The 19519-nt window shown below is 43.0% G+C and overlaps 2 protein-coding genes and 1 long non-coding RNA gene across 6 annotated transcripts in view; 2 read left to right on the top strand and 1 right to left on the bottom strand.

Moving 5' to 3' along the window:
* The window catches only part of IL5RA (interleukin 5 receptor subunit alpha), a 38688-nt gene extending 34954 nt beyond the window's left edge, over positions 1-3734 (bottom strand). Inside the window, exon 1 of one of the 2 annotated variants that reach the window (XM_030569217.1) lies at positions 3019-3734. The gene's annotated coding sequence lies outside the window, so the exon portion shown is untranslated. Of the gene's footprint in view, positions 1-2622; positions 2642-3018 lie in introns of those variants that run through there. The other variant, XM_030569220.1, reaches the window with a different exon arrangement.
* On the top strand, positions 3119-4410 carry LOC115654654. The gene is made up of 2 exons (XR_004001221.1): positions 3119-3199; positions 3726-4410. It is a non-coding gene; the product is annotated as an uncharacterized LOC115654654 (long non-coding RNA).
* A 2085-nt stretch (positions 4411-6495) lies between these two features.
* TRNT1 (tRNA nucleotidyl transferase 1) lies at positions 6496-19426 on the top strand. 3 transcript variants are annotated; one of them, XM_030569215.1, is made up of 8 exons: positions 6496-6578; positions 7623-7788; positions 12483-12676; positions 13566-13704; positions 14266-14392; positions 15592-15785; positions 15974-16227; positions 17779-19426. In XM_030569215.1, exons 2-8 carry the CDS (start codon positions 7623-7625, stop codon positions 18025-18027), a joined length of 1323 nt encoding a protein of 440 aa, XP_030425075.1. In that variant the 5' UTR covers positions 6496-6578; the 3' UTR covers positions 18028-19426. The 3 variants fall into 3 exon arrangements, with proteins under 3 accessions (XP_030425075.1, XP_030425074.1, XP_030425076.1); XM_030569214.1 differs by lacking the exon at positions 6496-6578 and adding an exon at positions 6877-7164; XM_030569216.1 differs by lacking the exon at positions 6496-6578 and adding an exon at positions 6878-7410.
* The last annotated feature ends 93 nt before the right edge of the window (positions 19427-19519 follow it).

Raw genomic sequence — 19519 nt, 5'->3', positions numbered from 1 at the left:
AGTGAGGCATAGTGCCCTCTGCACTGGAAAATGTAGAACCATCAGGTTTGCAATACTAGGACCAGTATCCTAGCTACTGTCACTATTTCACAGGAAAGCAGAATGTCCACCAACCTAATGTACCTCAGAAATTGTGAAATGCTTTTCATGGGGAAGAGATCCTTCTGACCCTGGAGTTAACATTTAATACCCGGAGTATCAAATTCAATGGGCTCTAACATTGCCTTTGTAGCTATAATTTTGTTTTTCTGGTGACAAAATTATCCAGGCCATTATTAAAGCCAGCTACAGCATATAATGTTCTGACCTCTTTTATTAGTGAATTCAGCTCACTGACTAAACACGCTGTGAAGAATTATTTTGTTTTATATCAAAAGTACCAACCATTAATTTCAAGTGACCCCTTGCTCTTGAGATCAAAGGTAAGGAGTACACTGGAAAACTACTTAGCTAACAACAGGAAATTAATCCATGAATTTGTGGACTCTGAACTGACAGGGCCAGGTGCCTTATTATGTTCTTTCACAAGGGACCACATGAAAAAACAGGTCTGATTTTTAATTTTAAATACCTCAAATAAGTGCTTATATATCTTTCACAGTATTTCTAATGTACCTGTCCCCACAGTCTAGGCTATGATATAATAATTAAAGCTGTTAGAGTGTTTACATTTTCAAAGTTTTGTTCAAATAGGAATTAATCCTCAAAACTATATCATTTGGTAGGTAATACACAGATGAAGAAACTGAGGCAGCAAGGTTAAGTGACTTGCCCAAGGCCAACAATGAGTTACTAGAAGAGCTGAGATTACAATTCAAGGAGCTCCTGGCTTCCCAGCCTGTGCTCAGCTCATTATGTTTTGTAGATTACTGTTCTTTTGCTTTTCAGTCTCTTTTTACAGACATGTCCTCATAAAAGACTTCTAACCATCTTTACTGTCCTTCACTGAACCTTTTGAATCTCAGCTATATCTTCAAATTGTGATACCAACACTGAAAATTGACGAAGTGGATATTCACCCACGAAAGCTCATGATCCAATACGTCTGTTAGTCTATAAGGTGCCACAGCACTCTTCGCTGCTTTTACAGATCCAGACTAACACGGCTACCCCTCTGATACTTAACATTCCAAATGAGAATGTGCTATTTTATTATTTGTATTTGTGGTATATTGAAAGCTGTATTAAAATAAGATGCTATCACTGTAATTTGTAAGGGGTCTGCTGGTCTTGTTTGCAGGTTTGGGGGCTATATGGGGAAGCATGTGATCTGGGTCTTTCTCAGCAGATAATCTGCAGAGAGCCAGCTTTAAGCGAGTTGTTGTCTCTCTGTTATAGGGAGTCCCCTGCTTTGTGTCTCTCTGTTTTTAAGTTCTTGTGTGTATTGTTCTGAATTCTAAGAAATAAAGTAGTGTTATGTTGCAACTTTCCAGCAATAGTATTTTATGTTTTTATATAACATCTATATGTCATGTGAAATACTATTATGTTCAGTACCTAGAAGCTCCAAATGAGATCAAAGTTCCATTTTGCTACGCACATATAATAGGAGCTAGTCCCTGCTCCAAATTGCTTACAATTAACAGTTAAATTATGTTTTGCATTATTTCAGTTCATAATGCATCCAGGCATGCTGCACACAGGACCTCTGTTCCGCTTGGGCTCTCTATAATGAAATCTAAGGACTAAAGACTTCGGAAATTTCATCTATTTGCATACATCTCTACATCCAGGCAGAGCCCCGCCAAAGGTGAGCAGGTGCAACTAGTGTGACCAGATGTCCCGATTTTATAGGGACAGTCCTGATATTTAGGGCTTTTTCTTATATAGGCTCTTATTACCCCCCACCCCGTCCCAATTTTTCACGCTTGCTGTCTGGTCACCATAGATGCAACCAGGCCGATCTAGCTGAGATACTAGTCCTAAGACTTTACCACAGAATACTCCTCATGTTTACAGCTCATCAGCAGAGTGGCCAGCTCTGGTGATATTATTGTGAGACCTGTAGTACTTCTTCTTAAAGTTCAGACTGCTGTAATGAGGGGATTGCATGTGAATCTCAGCTTTGATTTTTTAGTTTTTTTTATTTTATTTTTTATTTTTTGCAAATGTACATTTCTAGCACTCATAGTAAAGCACTCTTAAGGCTCAGAAAAGTCCACGGCAAATAAACACATTTTTTTATTTTTTTTAATCTCATTATTTCTAAACCAGCCAGTCATGATTTTGGGGGGGACCTGAGTCATGATCTTTGAACTTTAGGGGTGGCCAACAGTGCATCTGTATGAATTAAAGAACAGTACAGAGTCTCTCATGGGAAGTTTTTAAGTATGGGTTGGACAAGCATCTGTCAGAGTCAGGGATGGCCCAGGACAATGAGGCAGGACGATGGACATGAAGTCCCCTCCAGCCACTACATTTCTATTTCCCAACATACTATAGTAAGATGAGGCCCTGAAACATAAATCCTTGTATCAGAGGCCCGGTATGTGGCCTAAGGCCTGAACTAAAGTAATGGTCAAGACTTTATTAACATAAAGCAAAGTTAAACTGTGAGCCAGAGGCAGGCCGTGCTCATAGAAGCTGGCAAGGAAAGGGCTGATGTTGCAAAAATACACATACCTAAAAGGTACCCGAACACTCTGACACTTGCACATTCCACACAGATAACAAGGAACAGGCTGACCCATCCTAAAGACAGGCAAAAGGATAATATGATAGATAGAGTTGTTTTGTTTGAACCAACATGTATCAGATGAGAGGTGGTACCTTACTATGTAGAGGGGTTGAATCTCAATACGTCAGGAGTGATGTGTAACTTGTTTGTACCTGTGTAAAAGAATGGATCCCTGAGTGGATGTCTTTGTCTGACCTAGGGGGCAATGGTAAATCCCTCCACTGAGTGAGGCCGTCCATTGTCAGGGAGCACATATGTACTAGCAGAACTGTAGACATCTGATCTGGGGAGCTAGAGACTGTATTTCATTTGGCAATAAACCTGGGCAGGTGACTTCATACCTTATCAGAGTCTGTGGCCATTGGCGGTTCTCTCGGAGTCTGCTGTGTCAGCTAACTGCACAGAGCCGGGGCAGCGCACAGAGGGAACACACACATGTAACCGACTGTTATCATCATTGAACAGAGTAGAGCACCACACCGGTGATGTCTGACCACACTGGTGACCCCAATGGCTGATCTGGTGAGTAAGCGAGCTGTCCGCTGTAGGAATCACGATCTAACATGACAGAAAAACACGAGCTAGGGAACCCCCTTAACCCCTCCCTGCAAATCCCCACAGAGTTTAAAAATATAATGGGGAAGAAACGGGTAATATACTTTGTAAGGCTAGAGCAGGGACAGTAGCCTTGAAATGTAGACTATTGCAAACTATAACCATGGCTGTTAAATGGTTAAAACAGCACACTGCAAAATTGGTGGGGAAAGTAACAGTAACAAAGAAAGATTGTGAGCATTTATTTTAGCAGTTAAGCATTACATTTAGTATAAAATATTAGTAGTGCACCTCAAATAAAAATAAATGTCTATACAACAATTGCAAAAGTATGGCTTGTGTTATAAAAGACTTGGTCCCTATTACATTGTCACTATTACATTGTAAACCAACTTAGATAAATTTTGTATTAAGTTTGGGTTACTGAAAACAAAAACAAAAAAGGAAAACAAACAAAAAACTTTACTCTGTTAACTAACAAAAGTTGTTTAAGTTGCATTCCACAGACCAAAGACACCAGAAAATATCACACCCTGAAGACACCAAAAGAAACTCCCAAGCATCAAGAAAAGAAAAATGAAGTGCTTTATAAATGAGAGACTGGTGAAATACACCTCTATCTACCATATATGGACAATTAAGTTGCCAATCAGCTAAAAACCACTACCTGGACCAGGCTAAACTTTCATTTAATTTCAACTTGGTTACTGTGTAAAAACAACTGTATTATTACTTCACTACTGTATTATCGTTGTACTGCTGTATTATTGCTGTACTGCATCATTACCGTACAACATTTACAATGTGCATAACCTGCTAAACTGCTTAACCAACACACAGGTAAAAACCAACCAATCAATGGCAGCAAAGAACAGGAAGGCAAGGAAAAAACAAAATTGGTAAAGAAATTAAGTTACACAGTAACTACAAATTGGGTAAACAAATTTCCTGTTAGTACCAGTCATAATCTGGGTTACTGACACTACATCCTAACTAAGGCATGTATTATTCAAAATAAGCATATTCAGTGTCAGGATACCAATATTATATCCTGACACAGCAATATTTGATAAATTGGTTACTGTCCATTCAGTAGGTTATCTGGAAAACAACACCCATAAAAACAGCTGGATCTACATTAACTACTGGTGTATCACAGAGCAGTTCAATCAATGGAACAGAGAAGCTAGCCATTTCTGTTTCCTGCCCAGTGAAGCTTACCAGAGGGTGACAACCAGCAGTAAGGGTGACCCATAACATGGATGGACAGTACTGGGATAGTAACTAATTACAATATATTAATATATTAAAGCCTCACTGGTAGTGTCACTGCTCCAAATTTCTGTTTTACTTCTCATGTACATAGCAGTGTGGGACACATTATCACAGTCCCTATCCCAGTATTTCAAAACACTCAGACAACTACTAATAATGATACAGATGGTAACTGTAATTGCCCTAATAAAAGTAGGTTGCTATCTGCAGTACCACAGGGCCAAATTACACCACCAGATTGGAAATGAATTGTTATGCTTGGATAAAAAGTGCTGTTATATGTACACATACATACATATATGCCTGTATACACCACAAACTATTTGGTGTGCCTCTAAGGCTCAATCATAATAACTACATTCCTCAGTCATGGTCCCAGGCCTAACATTCCCAGGCATTGTCAGGGAGCACATACATACTAGCAGAACAATAGACATCTCATCTGGGGAGCTAGAGACTGTGTTTCATATGGCAATAAACCTGGCCGGGTGCCTTCGTAATTTATTGGAATCTGTGGTCTTTGGGCAGTTCGCTGGAGATCTGCTGTGCCAGTGATCTGCGCAGAGCTGGGACAGCACATAGAGGGAACACACACGCACGCAGCTCACTGTTATCAACATTAGATAGAGCAGAGCAGCACACCGGTGACATCTGACAACACATACCTATTACCGAGCACCATATGTTTCTTCTGCCCACTTTACCCAAGCATGTATGGAAGTTCTCATGCTACTCTGCAGGCTGGCTTCTGATTTTCTAGTGCAACTGATAAATACTCCAATTTTTAAAAAATGAAATCAGTGTATATTCAAAGAGAAAGTCGCAACCCCACCTGTTTTTTTGGACAGCTCCATAAAACTCCAACACTTCTGAAAATACCCCCCCCCACACACCATGAAATTAATAAATGCCAAAGAACAGAAGCACTGTCTGTGGGTTAGTGACAGGATCAGTTAAGGTGCCCTACAGAGGTTAATAGGGCAAGTGACCAGGGTCCCTCAGACTTGTGTAGGCATGGATGCTCACAGGAGCGGGAGGCTCATCGTTACCTCCCTCAGCCTGGCCCAGGGGATGCTGAGGTGATCGAGGGAGGATGACAGTGTAGAGCTGGTGCAGGTTGAGGGCTCAGTGCTGGCTGTTGAGGAACTGGGGGATGAGATGGTCTAAGAGCACTAGGACACTGAGATGCAGGTCCCACAGTCCCACTGCCTTCGCCTTTAGGGGGCGCTGGGGTTTCCCAGCCTGCACCTTCTCGTGAGCCGGCAGGGGGCACAGAGCCTGACAGACCGCATCTTCCCCAGGGGCCGGCAGGGGGCACTGCGCCCCACGGCCCACACCATCCCCAGGGGCCAGCAGGGGGTGCTGGGCCTGACAGCCCACACCTTCCCTAGGGGCTGGCAGGGGGCGCTGGGCCCCACGGCCCACACCTTCCCTAGGGGCTGGCAGGGGGCGCTGGGCCCCAAGGCCCACACCTTCCCCAGGGGCCGGCAGGGGGCGCTGGGCCTGACAGCCCACACCTTCCCTAGGGGCTGGCAGGGGGCGCTGGGCCCCACGGCCCACAGCTTCCCCAGTGGCCGGCAGGGGGCGCTGGGCCCCACGGCCCACACCTTCCCCAGGGGCCGGCAGGGGGTGCTGGGCCCCAAGGCCCACACCTTCCCCAGGGGCCGGCAGGGGGCGCTGGGCCTGACAGCCCACACCTTCCCTAGGGGCCGGCAGGGGGCGCTGGGCCCCACGGCCCACACCTTCCCTAGGGGCTGGCAGGGGGCGCTGGGCCCAACAGACCGCACCTTCCCTAGGGGCCGGCAGGGGGCGCTGGGCCCGACAGACCGCACCTTCCCTAGGGGCCGGCAGGGGGCGCTGGGCCCGACAGACCGCACCATCCCCAGGGGCCGGTAGGGGGCGCTGGGCCTGACAGACCGCACCTTCCCCAGGGGCCGGCAGGGGGCGCTGGGCCTGTCACCCTCTCGCCCAGCGACCGGCTCCTCCCCGCTCTCGCGGCGCTCTGCGCTCACGCGGCCTTCCCGGAAAAGGCGACCTCGGCTGGGAGCTGGGCACAGCGGCCGCAGGCTGGGTAGGGCGGCCTCCTCCTCCTCCTCCCCGCGATCCAAGCGCTCCCTCCAGGGCGGACCCCGCGGCGCCTGCCCTGGGCACAACGAGCCCCCGCTCCTTGCGGCGGGCACCGGAGGGGGGGGTTCTGCGGCGGCCCGGCGGACACCGCGGGGGGGTCGGGGGATGCGCGGCGGGCACGGGGGGGGGGGGGGGTTCTGCGGCGGCGGCCCGGCGGGCACGGGGTTCGGGGCGTGTGCGGCGGGCACCAGAGGGGCGGATCCCACTGATCCCGGCGCCTTTTGCACTGGGCCGAGCCCCGCTGCAACGCCGGCCCCGTGCGGAGGTCGCAGACCCGACCCGCTGTGTCGGCCCCCTCGGAGCCCTGCCTGCTGCCGGGGGCGCTGCGCCGGGACTCGCGGGGGTCTTGGGGTGCAAGGGGAGGGTTCGGGTCCTCGCTCCGCCTTAAGAGTTTGCACAGGGCCGCTCCGCGCGCCGGCCTGGGGTCCCGCCCGTCCCCCCCGTGTGTGCTGGACCCTCTTGTTCTGGAATCGGAACCTTTCAGAGTCGGTTGAGCTAACCCGGAACAAGGCACCGTGATTATGGCCTGGGTGGGTCTGTGCATCCTCAGTGAGGAGCCCTTAAGCGGGAACCGCAGCATGCGTGGGCCAGGGTTTAATTCCTGTTCCTTAGTTTCCCATCTGTAAAACAAAGGTGGTGATGCTTCCTTATTTCACAGAGCCTGCACTGAGCAGACACTCATGGAAGTTCTGGAGGTGGTCCGGTGCGGTGGTGATTGAAGGGGGCATATTCATGTCAAGATCAGTAGTTTGCCCCTTCCCACCTTTGTGGAGAAGGTATCAGAGGGGTAGCTGTGTTAGTCTGGATCTGTAAAAGCAGCAAAGAATCCTGTGGCACCTTATAGACTAACAGACGTTTTGGAGCATGAGCTTTAGTGGGTGAATACCCACTTGGTCAGATGCATGTAGTGGAAATTTCCAGGGCAGGCTTTCTGGCCTTAGCTGCCGGTTGCATCCCAACTTAAACTGGGTCCATTCCTTCTCTTTAGATGTGGTGTCAGCTGTTCCTGCAGCGCTGCAGGGCAGGTCTCCACCTCTTCCCCCTCACCCAGAGAGGGGTCCGGATCCAGATCCAGGGACGGCACTTGGTCACCATGAAGCTGGAGTCTCCGGAATTCCAGTCTCTTTTCACCCCAGGGCTGAAGAGTATTGCAGGTGAGAGACCCTTATTTCTCCATCCTCAGAGGTGACTTCTGGTCAAGCAAACCCTTGGCAGTGGAATTCAGAAAAGTGAACAGATCAGTGTAGATCACTAGCTCAGAGCACTGTTAGCACTGATTGGAATTTGGAGGGGTCCGGGCTGTCACTCAATTGATGAAGGTAATATAGAGGGAAGCTTACTTCAACCTTGTGTTGGTATAGCGTGCATTGATTAATGGTTAGAGAAATATATATCTCGGAACAATCTGAGTGTGGACACAAGTGCATTTCTCACCAATGAATGGATATCTCCATCAGAGAGATCTCTAATGTACACATGGCCTTTATCTGTACACATGTAGGAGGGGCTAGGTATTGGTGCAGTTACTGCATGCTGGAACATGTATGCTTTTGTTTAACGGTAAAATTCAGTGCTTCCCGCAAACATGACTTTGTGTAAATGGTTCCATATTCATTGACTCTTACTCCATTATTTGTGAACTCAGAAAATGAAAGGTGGAACCTTACCATCCAATGTGAAGATATTGTTCCCTGGGTAAAGTTGTCTTGCAGAAGCACGAGAGCATGAGTATTAACCTCAGGGCACACTGTCAAGAAGTTGGGCACAAGCCCGAAATTGATTGCGAGCTCTATTCTTAGATTTTACCAACCAGTATCGAGACACTGAGAAGTAATTCTTCCACTCTATTCAACACTGATAAAGCCTTAACTGGAGTATTGCATCCAGTTTTGAGCACCACACTTTGAAGTTGGGAGGAGTCGGGTGAAAGTGAGCCAGTACGGGCCGGTACTCCGTACTGGTAAGAACCCTCACCGGCCCATACCCAGCCCACTGTTGCGGCGGCGCTTTAATATCCCTGCCCCTTTAGCCTCTCCTGTCGGCAGCCCTACTGGTAGGGTTTGTACCGGCAGGGCCGCTGACGGGGCGGGGGCAGGGCTTTAAGGACTGTCCTTTGCTGTGATGGCACTTTAAGGATCCTCAAAGCACTGCCGCAGCAAAGGACTGTCCTTAAAGTGCTGCCCCTTCCCCCTCCTCCCCACCCCCCCATTGGCGGCCCTGCTGGTTGGCTCCGTACATGCAGGGTCGCCGATGGAGGAGGCTAAAGGGGCAGGGATAGGGCAGCACTTTAAGGACGGTCCTTTGCCGCGGCAGCGCTTTAATGTTCCTGCACTCCCCCTCCTGTCGGTGGGGGGCGCGACAACATTAAAACGCTGCTGCGGCAAAGGGCCCTGCAGCACTTTAATGTTTCTGTTCCATTGGCCCCCCGCAGCATCCGACAGGTGGGGGTTGCAAAGCAAACAGCTGCCCTGGGGCTGACGATTTAAAAGGGCCCGGGACTCTGGACCCCACTGCTTCCCCTAGTGCAGCAGTGGGGTCCAGAGTCCCGGGCCCTTTAAATCAACACGGGAGCCCCAAACTGCAAGGGCCAGGTGGCTAGGTAGGGGGACGCTGACTCCCAGCCCCACCCTTTCTGCAAGAGGCCCCGTGCCTTCCAGGAGCTGGAGGCCCCCTCCCTGCCCCAGCCTGTACCAGTAAGTGACCTAACTTACTTTCACCCCTGAAAGGGGTGGATATATTAGGGAGAGTCCAGAAGAGAGCAACTAAAATGATCTAGAAAACTTGACCTGTAAGGAAAGATAGAAAAACTTGGGTTTGTTTAGTCTGGAGAAGAGAAGACTGAAGGGGGATGTAGCAGTCTTCAAGTGTGTAAAAGGTTGTTACAAAGAGGAGAGTAATAAACGGGCTTAAATTGTAGCAAGGGAGATTTAATTAGACATTAAGAAAAATTTGCTAATTGTCAAGATAGTTAAGCAAATTATCTAGGGAAGTTGCGGGATCTCTGTCATGGGAGATTTTTAAGAACAGGTTAGACAAACACCTGTCAGGAATGATCTAGATAACACTTAGTTCTGCCTCAGTGCAGGGGACTGGACTAGATGATCTCTTGAGCTCCCTTCCAGTCCTACATTTCTGTGATCCACATTTCAGATATGCCCAGCTTGCAAGTGCTTAAAAAAAATTTTTTTTTTCTTCTCAAATGTCATCTGCACAAACCCTGGGTGTTTCCACAGTCAAGCTGGATTCTTTTATTTTGCTCATTGCTATCTGCCAAATTGCACTTTGGCAATCTCTCTGTCTTCAGATTATAGGTAACACCTGTGCAAAGTTACTGAAGGCTGATAGTGTCACTGAGTGCAAAATCTGAAGTTTATGGGGCCGCAGGCATGAAGTTACATGTGGCTTGCAGAACCTATATTACTGGTGGTGATACATGAAATGGAAAGAAGTAGGGGTCCAGAGTGAGTTTTGGGTGATGGCATTTAGAAAACAAATCTTTTCACTTCCAAACTGAGCAAATTTAAAATGCAGGTCAGTGAGACAATGTATATGGAGTCCCACTGTGATATTTTTAGAGATTAATTTCCTGAGGGTAGAATTCTTTTCTAAACTCAGAGATCCTGTTAGCTTAGCTCTGTAAATATATTAAAGATTTGATGGTACATATACTGAATTTGGATTTGCTCTAGTGTGTTATACACAATTTCACTGACTTTGTGTTCCATTTGTTTGCTGTCCCTTCCAGAAGTTGGGGTGTTTTGTGTAATGTGTGAAGTGTTTGGGATCTTTTGGGATAGTACTATGTAAGTTTAAAATATTATTAAATCACTTTGTAAAATAAATGAATAAATACATTAAAGTGGCTTCATATAACATTTAATTCTAACTTAAGGGGACACTTTCAAGAAGAAAACATTTTAATATGGCTGATGCTAAAATGCCTTATATTGTTGAGACTGAAAGCGTTAAACAGTTGTTTTTCCCGATATATGTTGTTTCCTTGTTTGCATTTCATTCAGCTAGGACAGTATAATTGGCACATTTGTCAAAACCATTTCAGTCAGTTTTGTCTGTTTGACTTTTTGGTTCTCATGTGCGGGTATTATTAAGGATTTCAACACCATAAGGGACTATTTATCCTCAGAACTCTTTTAATTGAAATAATAAATGAAAACATTTTTATTCACAGTAGGTTTATAAACAATGAAAAAATCAACAATTTTGTTCCTAAATTAGTATGTATTCTTGTTTCTTCTGTTTGGGTTTTACAATTAAGAGGTCTAAAAAGCCACTGCCTCGCTTTTAGCAAACTTGGACATTTTAACGCATTTTTATGTATAATATGTTCTTCGTGCATTTCTTTTTTCTTTTTAGTTGAAAACAAATCTCACTTCTTGAGTCTGACTTTTTCTTTTAAACTTGGGGTAGAAAAACTGATTTTGGCCCTGCTGAATAAATATGGTATTGCAGTTACACCTCTGACCTTGAATTGAGATTTATCAGATTTTGAGGTTACTGCATCAGTAAATCTGTCAAGAAGAAAACATTGGAGGTTGGGAAAACTGTACTGTAATAATATTTACATAAAATATATTGTCATTTGCCAGACTGTGGTAGTAATGTGCTGACCATGCCTCTCAACTTTAAAGGGTGTCTTTTGAAACCTTATTTGAAAAAATATTTTAAATTCTAGTAAAATGAACGTATTGCCTGAAAGAAAATAAATATTTGGTTTCTAACTCATGAATCTTGCAGATACACTGAAATAAAAGTATTGCAAAGCTTGCAGGAATCACTCTTTTCTAAATTAATTGAAGAAGTTTCCCCTTTTTAGTAAAACGTTAAGACTACAGGGAGATATGTACTTTGCCCTATATTCTTTGGTTTTTTTACCAATTTCAAATATGACAATCATTTGTATAAATTCCAAAGAAGACTGCGCCTCATAATTTATGTCAAGAAGCTACTGAAGGCAGCAGACTAACTTTTTTTAGTTCTTCAAGGTCATAGAGTCATTTCTTCACACTCTGGGTCCACAGTGACAACAGAATTCACTGCTGAACCATTACTAGCAGTAATCTTTAAACCAGTAATACTAGATTGAGTCTCGCAAGTCAGAAATGTCTCTTTAATGTTTCTCCTGCAGCTCTCATTTTTCTGTGAGACTAGTGTGTGTGTGTGTGTGTGTGTTTGTACACACATACATATATATTCCACACATGAAATATTAAATGAAACAATGAATTCATACTACTGTGGCTCTTTTGGATAATGTTGATCGCTAATTAGGCTTCTGAACCGCTGAGATCTGAGTATCACTGACTTAAACTGTTAGCACATGTTTTAATTTCACATAGACCCAATGGTAGATGTGTGCATGTTCGGGCACTTGTGCAGTTATTCTTGTTTAGGTTCTCTTGTGATGCTATTCAATCTTTACAACAAGTATAACCTTATGCAAATTACAGTAACCTAAATATTTATTTACTCAATGCAAAAGGCCTATATTGTCTGTCTTTGTTTTTTATGCGAAACAAGCCTCAGTTAATATGATATACTGGACTAGATTTTCAAATGTGTGCATGCGATGTCATGAATGCAAACAGATTTGCGTCCATACATGGCCAGTTAGGTAATCAGCTGGCTTGGTTGTATGCGCACATGCATAGTTTTTGTTTTGTTTTTGTTTTTGTTTTACATGTAATCCTGGTATTTATGCGTGTTTAACATTTGCCACATCTTTGAAAATCTGCCCCAATATATGTGTGAGCCAAATCTACAGCTGGTTAAAGATGGATATTACATTTTTAAAAGAAAATATTCTTACCATGACTTTTTCCCCTCCCAGAATTATTTGAAAAGGAAAAGTATGAATTAAGAATAGCTGGAGGTGCTGTCAGAGATTTATTAAATGGAATGAAACCACAAGATGTGGACTTCGCCACCGTTGCTACCCCTACTCAGATGAAGGAAATGTTCCAGTCTGCTGGTGTTCGTATGATCAATAACAAAGGAGAAAAACATGGAACCATTACTGCCAGGGTAATCACAAACTAGGTTTATGAATCATGTAGGCTCTTAGTCATTAGAAAAGATCTGTTAGAGGTGGGCTGCGGGGGACAGTTGTGGGGACAGGAAGAAGGGGTGATTGGATGGAGCAGGGGTCTCAGGGTGGGGGAGACAGGAAGGAGAGAGGGGGTTGGATGGGGCAGTGGGAGGCAGTCAGGGACAGAGGTTCCAGGGGCAGTTGGGGACAAGGAGAACGGGTGGTTGGATGGAGCAGAAGTCCCAGGGAGGGAGTCAGGAAGGAGGGGAGGGGTTGGATGGGGCGGCAGGGGGGCAGTCAGGACTGAGAGGACGGATTGAATGGGGGGCAGTCAGGGGACAGGGAGCGGGGGCGGGTGGTGGATGGGGCAGGGGTTCTGCGGGGGCGTCGGGGTGAGAAGCAGGGAAAGGGTGGATAGGGGGCAGAAGCCAGGCCATGCCTGGCTATTTGGGGAGGCAAAGCCTCCCCTAACCGGCCTTCCATACAATTTCCGAAAGCCGATGCGGCCCTCAGCCCTGTGTTAGGTAGTCCATCCCTGTATAAAAGCAGGATATATAGTCCCCAATAAAAGGCTTATTCAATAGTAAACTGAACTATGCTTGATCTTATCCAAAGTACTATTGCAGTTATTTCCTTCAGTTTGTATAATTATTTTGCTTCTGTTTTCTCAGTAAAAGCATAGCACCCCAAGTAGCAGGAGAAAATCAAAAATGAAACCTTACCTAACTTAAGGGCAATGAACATATTCAGATTTTTCTGTTCATGGAATTCATTGTACATGTGTTTAGAAGTTGGATATGCACAAAGAAACATTTAACTCTTGTACATTGATTCCTTTTCCCTATTGTGTTTGAAGATAAAACAACAATATTGTGTGAATTGCAGCTTCATGAACAGAACTTTGAAATTACCACACTTAGAATTGATGTAGTCACTGATGGACGACATGCAGAGGTGGAATTCACAACTGACTGGGAAAAAGATGCTGAAAGAAGAGATCTTACAATCAACTCTATGTTTTTAGGTAACTTCTCCCAAAAATAAAATACAATTTCTGTCTTATTGTTGAAGGCAGTGTTTCATCTAGGCCTTCAACCAAAGCCACAAACTGCCTCCACTTATTCCTATAGCTAAACTGGGGGTTGCACAAATGGAGGAGATCTGACAGTCAGACAATATCTTGGCTTTCATGTCTTCTGGTGTGAACGTTTTCTTCATAGAATCATAGGACTGGAAGGGACCTCAAGAGGTCATCTAGTCCAGTCCCGTACACTCATGGCAGGACTAAGTATTATCTAGACCATTCCTGACAGGTGTTTGTCTAACCTGCTCTTAAAAATCTCTAGTGATGAAGATTCCACAACCTCCCTGGGCAATTTATTCCAGTGCTTAACCACCCTGAGAGTTAGGAAGTTTTTCCAAATGTCCAACCTAAACCTCCCTTGCTGCAATTTAATCATCTACCCAATAATAGAGTATCTTGTTTAAACTAAGTGTATAATGTCTGCTCCTTTAAATTAACTAAATTATAGGCTGTTTTTACATTTACTTAAGTATGCCTTTTTAAAACACTTTTTCTGGTTAGGTTTGGATGGCACGCTTTTCGATTATTTCAGAGGTTATGAAGACTTAAAAAACAAGAAAGTCAGATTTGTAGGACATGCAACCCAGAGAATACAAGAGGATTATTTACGAATACTGAGATATTTCAGGTAATACTTCGCTTTTCTAAATAAAGAATAACATTTGTGAAGATTGTCTGAAAATAACTATAGAGTCTTATGTTCCACAGTCAGTTGGATAAATAGAAACTTAGTGTGTCATGAAAAACACCACAAGCCAAACTCATATAATGCCTTGTCCTCAGTAAGATGCTGAAAATCAGGAATCAAATGTAATTTTGGTAATGTTTTTCCCTCTGCAGTGATAAATAGGGCAATGGGTCTTACCACGTTGGTTTCTGCAGCCTCATGTCCCAGTTATTAACAAAACATGTAGATAGAGAAACAAGACTGTGTCGGCTTTAGAACTGTAGAGTTAACTGATAACGTGAAACTCAATTTACTGTTTACTCTGATCCTCAATGGATCTAATGTTACCATGCCTAGAAATTTTCAGTGATCAATCAGCTTTTCTTTTGTGATTGCCTCTGTTTTGTCAACAGATGTCCAGAATTCACTACAGTATCTTGGAAAGTTAGTGAGTGTGTAATGTGTGTAATATAATTCCTCTGTTGAGGAATGGGGAGTGTTGCCATTTGTTGCAGGGGAAGTTAGAGTAGAGCCAACATGGTATTAATCTCTCAGGAATGGTTTATGAATGACACGTTATCCGAAAACATGCAGAGAGAAAAGGAAAGATATATTCTGAAGAACATAAAAGTTGGATAATTATTACGAGTTTAGAAACTGCTTGATTCATTGGGAGTAGGTCATAGCAGTCAGCGACCAGATTTTCAAAGGCATTTATATAGCCATCTAAAGATGCAGACAGGCAACTAGTGGAATTTTCAAAAGTGTCTAAACAGATTAGCGGCCTGACTCCTGTTAGGCCGCTAATCTGTTTAGATGCTTTTGAAAAACCCACTGGACACCAAAATACATCTGAAAATATGGGCCTGAGAGACTTCAATTTTGTCCCAAGATCTGCCACCAACTTTCTGTAAGACCTTTTTCAGCTGCACCTCAGTTTCATCTGTAGATGATGCCTTTGAAAGTGTGATGTCCTTTGACATCTGTGGATATATAAAGCACTACAGAAGTTCTAATTATGTAAGATCAGTTGCACTTTCATACTCCATGAATACTTTAAGATTAGGACAGTTAATAGTGCCCTGAGGTAATTCTTTGAGGAGAAGTAATAAACAGGAGAATCGTTAAATGTAGTAAGATTTAGAATTCTTATTTTGTAGGTTTTATGGAAGAGTAGCAGAAAAGCCTGGTGACCATGAACCTAATACTCTGGAAGCAATTAAGAAAAATGCCAAAGGTTTGGCTGGAATATCAGGAGAGAGGATTTGGGTGGAACTGAAAAAAATTCTTGTTGGAAACCACGTAAATCATTTAGTTCGACTTATGTATGAACTCGATGTTGCCCATTATATAGGTAAAGTACAATGAGGGTTGGATAAGAATTGTATAACACAAATAACTGCAGACCAGCATATTAAGATGGCAGTAGTCTCCATAGTCATTTGTGTTGCTGTGCAGTACTTGATTAGACCATTTCTTCTACTGATTTGCTAGTTCTTTTGTAACACTATTTCATGATACTTTTTGTGTGTCCCCCTTCAGGATTACCTGTTAATGGGAGTTTAGAGGAATTTGACAAAGTCAGTAAAAATGTTCAGAATCTGTTTCCAAAACCAATGACCGTTCTAACATCACTGTTCAAGGTGCAGGATGATGTCATAAAACTCGATTTGAGGCTGAAAATCTCAAAAGAAGAGAAGAACCTTGGCCTTTTTATAATGAAGCATAGAAGAGACTTAATCAAAGCTATAGATAGTCCAGAACCACTTAAACCATATCAAGACTTCATTATAGATGTAAGTGCATTTCACATCACTGTCTGTATTTTATTTTTTATATTAAACTCAAAGCTCTCACTTAAGACAGACAGGAAAAGAGGCAGCATCGTCCAATGCAGAGGACCCTGGACAGGGAGTCAGGACTCTTTTGTGTTCTATTCCCAGCCATTTTACTGACCTGGTTTGTGATTTTGGGTTAGTTACTTCACCTCTATACACCAAAGTTTTACCACCTGTAATATAGGGATCATAATACTTTCCTTCCTTTCAAAAGTACTTTGAGATTTGTGGATGAAAAGTGGTATACAGAATTAACTATAGTTTACTCACTGGGGGAAATCTGTGTCAAAAAAGTAAAAATTCTGCACATGAGATTTTAAAATAACACCATTATGATCACATCAGTGTCAGTTATTTTGGTAATTTGTTTCAAAATATCTGTCAGCAAGTATGACAGTAATACAGGATTAAAAAAAAAGATTCAGGAAATGTTTTTTGATAAATAGATTCCTTACTAGGCAAATTAATACAGAACTTTGAGTACTTGATTTAAACTACAATACAGAAACATATTTCTCATACCCCTCAGTGTAATGGCTTGGGGGAGTCTTGGGCAATGGAGGAGCTGAGGGAGAGGAAAGGACCCTGGGAGTGAACCTGGAGGGTTGTTGGGTGTGGGTAGGGAGGTTTGAGGGTCGGGAGGGATTGTTAGAAAGTTAATACCTATAATAAATCTATCATTTACACATAAAACACCAAGGTTTGATATTTTGAGGCTCCCTTCAGAGCTGCCATTCACATAGGCACTTGTATCACACTTTGATACCTAAAAAAGCCAACATTTTCAAATTTGATGGTTTGTGTTAGGCTCCTAAAATCCATATATATGCGCCTTCTTAGAAGTAATATCATTCTTAGCAGTGCTGAGCTGCCCCAACTCCGTAAGGTAGCAGGTTTTGCATGGGTCTATCAGTCTGTCTTTAAGGCAGCCAGATTTGAAATGTTGGACTTAAACATCTGAAACAAAAGTTTGAGTCAGTGCTGCACAATTCCTTGCAAATATATCTGGGGAATGTTAGTTTGGCTGTGACTTTCCCAGCTGATCTCTACTGCTGCATTAACACAGAAGTAAAAAGGTTGATGGCTACTACTACCACTACTATCTGGCTTTCCAGAAGCCTCCAAAGATCTGCCAAAAATCCCCAGATTGCAAACCTAAGTAATAAAAGACAGGCTCACTGACTTGGGATGAAAAATATCACCTCCACTATTTCTTCTGATTTGTTCCACCTTCCTCAAAATGCTAAAACCAACTTCTCATCTGGGTCAATCTGGTAGCTACAGTGGCTCTCTTGCAAGTGCCGGTCCTGGTTAGATGTTGCAGAAAGCGAATCAACTGCGCAGTCAAAATGGAGATGTTATGTATATATTAACTTGCCTATTCAGGCCTTACAGGCTGCCAAGAGGGTGCCAGTTGTGGTGTCAGTTTGTGATGTTGAGTAGGAACTGATCTGAGACTAAGCTGTTTTCTGTCACTTTAATATAGTTGTTGTGTGTTTTTGTTTTAAGTCTAGGGAACCTGATATGAACTCGAGGATCTGTGAGCTTCTAAAATACCAAGGAGAAGAGCATCTTCTAAAGGAAATGCAAGAGTGGTCTGTCCCTTCTTTTCCTATCAGTGGCCATGATTTAAGAAAAATGGGAATTTCTTCTGGAAAGGAAATTGGAACAGTGTTACAGCAGTTAAGGGATCAGTGGAAGAAGAGTGGTTACCAAATGGATAAAGAACAACTCTTAACTTGTGTAAAGAAGGTGTAAAATCTAAGAGTAGTAGGGTTTGATGATGATTTAGTAATACACATAATTGTATTTACCTTGTTACAAGAAGAATCAAAATATTTGTAAATATAATGCTACTACCAGCCAATATTGCATTTGAGTTCAAGACTTTCAGGCACAGAATTATTTCATGTTCAAAATTCATACTGTGCTCTGAATGCTGCGGTAACATGCGGCCTTGTTTCTGCCAATCTGACTGAAAACCCTACCTCTGTTTGTTATGTTTAAATGGTAACTAATTAATACTTGAGGTTTTGTTTTGTATCTCTTGTGTCCCTAATGGAAAGTAGAGGTGACACAAGGATTTTTGATATTCTGACTTAGCTATAGACTTCTGTGCTCCAGATAAAAACCTCTAACTCATTATTTTTTGTAGTCAAAGCTGAGTATCAGATTGAAAGGTTCACTTCGGCAGTTCCCAAACAGATGATATCCTATCATGTGAAACAACCCTGTTTTCCTAACGGTTTTGGTTTTTATCTTAATTCCAAAATCAATTTTAGATTAAACGGATCACTAGTCTAAATCAGCATCATCAGTATCTACTTGGGTACAAGTACTTTTTATGTCTTCGAAATTTTCAATCATTTGTTTCTCATTTTACAACTATACAAATTGTTGGAGCCCCTTTTTCCTAAAATATATTTTAATTTTTGTACACGAAATGAGGGATATTAAAGTGTAACACTAACCACTGAAAACTAAAGCAGATCCAGAGCAGCTAGTCCAGATTTCTCCTCCAGTGTCAGGTGGTCACATCCTGCCATAGTAAAAGAGAGCCACCTCCTATTCCCTTTACTGTCTAGAAGTAATTCCCTTCTTACCTTTCCCTACAGTCACAGATATCAAAGGGAGTAAAAGGGTTAGGGTGTGTTTGCTTGACATACCCTAGGCAAAGTGAACCTGAACCGTGTATATGCTTTGAAGTACTGACATTCCAATGAAATATGGGCATGTAAAAAATGTCTAGCATTTGGGGAGGATAAGAAACTGACTGTAAAAATATATTTACTACCATAATACTCCCCGCACCTCTCAAAATAATTGACTTACTGCCTAGTTCCTGCCACCCTTACTTATGTTTAGTGTCATTCAATGAATAGTTGAATTGAAATCAATGGGATTAGTTCAGGAAAACAGACAATGACTCTAACATTAGATGGCAGTAAAATCAGAGCAATTTTACAGCAGAACATGTATTTGTGTTCTTTCATGTGGCTAATTATTACTGGGGGTGTTGGATTCCAGTTACTTACATGCTCAAGACGTGATACGTTGTTCTGTAGCAATTTAGGGCCAATGATCTGAAACTGAGGGGAGAACACAAATCCTTGAGTACTGTATTTTCATATTAATAAAAGCATGGTTGTATTGTGTTGGTCTGATATGCTTATCACATGGTCCAGTTTAGCACTGAAGTAGGTCCTTCCCTCTAAGGAACTTAAAACACTTTACAGACTTGAATTAATCC

The sequence above is a fragment of the Gopherus evgoodei genome, chromosome 7 (genome assembly GCF_007399415.2).
Source record: "Gopherus evgoodei ecotype Sinaloan lineage chromosome 7, rGopEvg1_v1.p, whole genome shotgun sequence".
Lineage (NCBI taxonomy): Eukaryota > Metazoa > Chordata > Testudines > Testudinidae > Gopherus > Gopherus evgoodei.
This window is presented reverse-complemented; position numbering and strand designations above follow the sequence as displayed.